The sequence below is a fragment of the Paramisgurnus dabryanus genome, chromosome 7 (assembly GCF_030506205.2).
Source record: "Paramisgurnus dabryanus chromosome 7, PD_genome_1.1, whole genome shotgun sequence".
Lineage (NCBI taxonomy): Eukaryota > Metazoa > Chordata > Actinopteri > Cypriniformes > Cobitidae > Paramisgurnus > Paramisgurnus dabryanus.
The window spans coordinates 20556528-20561713 of record NC_133343.1 but is presented as its reverse complement, the minus strand read 5'-3'; the positions used below and the strand labels follow the sequence as shown (position 1 = coordinate 20561713).

The 5186-nt window shown below is 35.1% G+C and overlaps 1 protein-coding gene across 6 annotated transcripts in view; it reads left to right on the top strand.

Annotated features, from left to right (window-relative positions):
- dnajc6 (DnaJ (Hsp40) homolog, subfamily C, member 6) overlaps positions 1-4518 on the top strand; it is a 39177-nt gene extending 34659 nt beyond the window's left edge. For all 6 annotated transcript variants that reach the window (XM_065239941.2, XM_065239912.2, XM_065239920.2 and 3 more), the window contains 3 exons: positions 390-538; positions 1069-1245; positions 2648-4518. In XM_065239941.2, the coding sequence (XP_065096013.1) occupies positions 390-538; positions 1069-1245; positions 2648-2749 (428 nt within the window). In that variant the 3' untranslated portion in view covers positions 2750-4518. The remainder of the gene's footprint in view (positions 1-389; positions 539-1068; positions 1246-2647) is intronic.
- Positions 4519-5186: the final 668 nt, after the last annotated feature.

The window sequence follows — 5186 nt, the reverse complement described above, 5'->3', positions numbered from 1 at the left end:
TGGCGAAAATTATTGTTTTGCAAGATAAGACCCTTATGTCTCAGATGGGATAATTTTGGCCCTTTGAAGCAGCATTGAACATGCAAACCATTGAGGTCCACTAAAGTCCACTATATATAGAAACATACTGGAATGTTTTCCAAAATGGGAGGTATCTTGAAAAAAATTTTCAACTAAAGAAAGAAAGACATATACATCTTGAATGACATGGGGGTGAGTAAATATCAGGTTTTTTATGAAAGTGGAGTAATCCTTTAAATATCTATTAATATTATATTCAATGTAAACAACACTTGTGAATGGGAATTTGTTTTAGCTGGAGACTTCTGCTGAGACGCTTTCTTCATGTTCCTTGATTAAGGCAATTTCCTGTTTTTTGTTTCTTCCAGGAACCAGGCCGAAAGTTTCGGATGCTAATTTTGATGACCTGCTATCTGGCCAGGGCTTTGCTGGTAGCAAAGATAAGAAAGGGCCAAAAACCATAGCAGAGATGAGAAAAGAAGAGATGGCAAAAGAGATGGACCCAGAGAAACTGAAGGTGAAAATTAAAGAAATAAACACATAAATATCCTGTAAGATGACACTTCTCTTTGGAATACTTGATCACCTTTTTTAATGACCAGCTGACCTTTATATCAAATATACATATCGATATAAATGAGATTATAAAATTAAACAATCTAGTAATTATATATATATATATATATATATATATATATATATATATATATATATATATATATATATATATATATATATATATATATATATATATATATATATATATATATATATACTAGTAGTATAATTTATTTATTATTGTTTTTCCACTAACATTTTTAAGGTTCCATCCAAATCAAGTTTTTATTGGGACAAAATAAACTATTTTTAACTATTCTAGACCAAAAACATTGAGATATCAACTATTGTCAAAATGTATAAAGATGTTTTGATGTCAGATTTTACGTACTTTATATCGCATAGCCCCACAGCTGACTTTGTTTATTGTACCACTCTCAAATATATGTCATCATCATATTTTAAGATAGCATCTCTTGAATGATACAGATCCTTGACTGGATTGAAGGGAAGGAGAGGAACATAAGAGCGTTGCTGTCTACCATGCACACAGTGCTTTGGGAGGGGGAGACACGCTGGAAACCTGTAGGCATGGCTGATCTTGTGACACCAGATCAGGTGAAGAAGGTCTACCGTAAAGCTGTACTGGTGGTGCATCCAGATAAGGTAAGAGATGTACAATATTCAATCACAATGTACAGATTAGCTGACCAATCAGGGACACAGAGCTTTTAAAATCAGGAAGTGAGTGAAATCTGGGGGTACAAACATTTACGGTACTGTCTGTGGAAAATAATGTGTTTTTTAACCATAAACCATGTGAACACATTGTATTATACCAATTACACAAAATAAAGTTGTTTTTGTAGCAATGAAATAGGTGCTCTTTAACACCCAACTCTTTAAAGGATTAGTCCACTACTTTCTTAAAAAAAAATCCAGATAATTTACACACCACCATGTCATCCAAAATGTTGGTGTCTTTCTTTGTTCAGTCGAGAAGAAATAATTTTTTTTGAGAAAAACATTCCAGGATTTTTCTCATTTTAATGGACTTTAATGGACCCCAACACTTAACACTTAACTCAACACTTAACAGTTTTTTCAAAGGACTCTAAGGGTAAGGGTCTTATCTAGCGAAACGATTGTCATTTTTGACAAGAAAAATAAAAAATATGCACTTTTAAACCACAACTTCTCTTCTTCCTCCGGCTGTGTGACAAGCCAGCGTGACCTCACGTAATTGCGTAGTGACGTAGAAAGGTCACGTGTTACATATATGAAACGCACATTTGCGGACCATTGTAAACAATAAACTGACACAAAGAGGTAAGTTAGTATCATTCGACTTAAAACAACGTCGGAACGGTCCTCTTTCTCCACACCTGTAAACACTGGGGTGTAGTTTTGCATACGTCATGCGTGACCTCTTGACATGATGACGTTTTGCGTGGGGTCGCGCTGGCGCATCACAGGACCGGAGCTAGACGAGAAGTTGTGGTTTAAAAGTACACATTTTTGTGTCAAAAATGACAATCGTTTCGCTAGATAAGACCCTTATGCCTTGTTTGAAACCGTTTAGATTCCTATGAAACTCCATTGAAAAAAACTGTTAATTGTTAAGTGTTGGGGTCCATTAAAGTCCATTAAAATGAGAAAAATCCTGGAATGTTTTCCTAAAAAAAAAAAAATTCTTCTCGACTAAACAAAGATAGACATCAACATTTTGGATGACATGTGGTGAGTAAATTATCTGGATTTTTTTTTTTTTTTTAATTGACCAATCCTTTAACTACGGCCATGCCTCAAAGGAACATATCTTTACCAAAATGGTACATATTAGGATTTTTTAAAAAGGTACCGTCCCAGTGACAACTTTTGTACTTTGCACTGAATGCTTTATCAGTTAAGCCATACAGTATGAACATAAAAAGGAACAAAACAGCGAAAATAAATTAATAAGAATAAACTCTTTAAAAGCTTTTTGATAATAAATGATACGACTGCTTTAGTAATTACTGTTTGCCGCTTTTTATACTATACCTCTTTATTCTCTTTCCATTTAAAGGCTACTGGACAGCCCTATGAACAATATGCCAAGATGATTTTTATGGAACTAAATGATGCCTGGTCAGAATTCGACAGCCTAGGACAGAAAGCGCTATACTGAGACTTAAAATCCAGAAAATGGCCCCAAATCTAAATATGGTTGCAACTAACAGCTCCTACCCAGATCGGACATCTTGCAACTCATCACAGCCCAAGAAAAAAACAAATCTTTATCATCTCTTCCACCTCCAGAAAGCAGAACTTACGTACAGTATAGTTGTGTGTCTCCCTATTTATCTATTTATCAGGTCAGGTCATGCACTAAGCCAACTTAACTGCTGTTATGAGAAGACTGCTATTGAACTTTAATTTTGTGTTTAAAAAGTTTGTGTTTCTGTCCCAGGATGCCTGCATAGCAAAGGTTGTGGCTTTACACAGCTGTAAATATATCCTAAAGTCATTGTTGAGTATCGAAGATGTGAAAATGGTGATGAATTTTGTATGGGAGGTATCTTTATTAAATGAACAATCCACATTCTCCAGAAATTTTTGGTTTCATGACCACTTGAGAGAGACGATGTTTAGAAAAAATATGCACAAATAAAAAAGAACATTGTATTACTGTATGTAACATAAAACTTATTTTAGGCATTAACCAGTAACTGCAGTGAGTATTAGTTTACATTCATTTTTGGGAGGTTAAAGCACAATAAATAAGAAAGACGATTTTTTTCTTTACCCTTGTTGGGAAGTTTTGCAAAACGTAGATTTACTGATCTGTCTGTATATGTTGCACTGTACTACATTGTTTACAAGCATAAATAATTAAGACAAATTGTATATTCGTTGTTTATTCAGAGGATAAAACGTATAAAATAAAGTAACTCAGCAAGACTACATTAAGATAAAATGGTGCTTTGGCATACAGAAGTTGTAATATGTTTTAACTGTTTAACGGTGTCCTAAATAACAAATTGCACTCGTAAGGCAATATGTTTTAACTTATTTGAATACAAAAAATATTGTTCTCAATATTGTATTCTCGACTGATTTCGCATAGTATTTAGAGACTTGCATTTGGATTGTTTGTTTCTGATCTGCTTGTTGATGAAGAGTGTCACTGAAAAGTGGTTAAAAATACATTCATGACCATCTATGTCTGTTAAAACCTTTATACATATCAGAGTGGACCATTAATATTTTCAACAGGTGATTTTGCATATGAACTCGATGAACATTCAGTGAATCAATCTTCAAAATCCAACTATATTTAGCTATTTATCTTGCTCCCACGTACTGTAATGAACTGCATGTTTGACTGTAAGTGGCACATAGTCCGGCGAAAGTTTCTTTAGTGTTCAGCCACTAATCTGCCCTTTCTCCTTTCAGTGTATTTGCACTTCAGTGGCATCAGGTAAACACTTGCAGTAACTGCTGTACATCTCATTATTTTGCGCTTTAGATCATGCAGCTTTGAATGGTATGAAAGCAGTCTTCTCTATCTCATATGTTATGTTGTAAGTTACCTTTACCTTCATGCTGTCCAGTGCTAAAGACATGCACACAGTGCATCCGAGTTTATCAAGAACGGATGAAAGAAGAGGTACCGTGTATCCATGATGGAACTTTTCCGCCCCCTCTTGTGGACTGAGCTGTTTATCTTCAATCTACGTGTATTATAATGTTCAACAGCTAACCTCTGTATACAGTAGTGAATGTGTGGTGTTCCCAATAATGCTGTTCTCTGTAAGAAAGTGATACGGTTCGGATAGAGCTCTGTGTTTATCTGCTGTTTCGGTTTTATTGTGAGATTTATTGTCTTCTATTTTCTGTTCTCCAAATGGAGTTGTACATATGATAATGTGCGTTGCACAAATAAATGGAAAACAATGCGGTCAATGGATCATTTCTTTAAAAAGTGATATTGCATTGTTCATGTTTAAAGGGCACCTATTGTCCGATTTACTGTTTTTTTATTTCCTTTGTTGTGTAGTGTGTATTAGTACATGTTAACGATATGCAAAAGGTACATACCCCAAATAAAAGATGACACGAGTTATTGTCTCCAACTAGGGATGCATAACGATTAAAGGGATAGTTCAGCCAAAAATGATATTAAAGCCATGATTTACTCACCCCCAAGCTGTCCGAGTTGCAGATGTCCATCGTTTTTCAGACAAACACATTTTCGAATATTTTAGAAAATGTTTTAGATCTTTCAGTTGATTAAATGTAATGTTACGGGGTCCACGACCTTCAAGTCTAAAAAAAGTGCGTCCATCTTTCACAAAATAAATCCAAACGGCTCCAGGATGATAAACAAAGGTCTTCTGAGGGTAATCCGCGTGGTGTTGTTGTAGAAATATCCATATTTAAAACTTTATTAACGTAAATAAATACCTTCCGGTAGCGTAGCTATTAGGGCTGGAACGACGCGTCGACGTAGTCGATTACGTCGATTACGTAATTACGTCGATTTGCCGGAAATGCGTCGATGCGTCGCACTGTTTACATTTTGAAATGATGGCGGCTTCAGCTCCGACCGGGTGATACAAGTG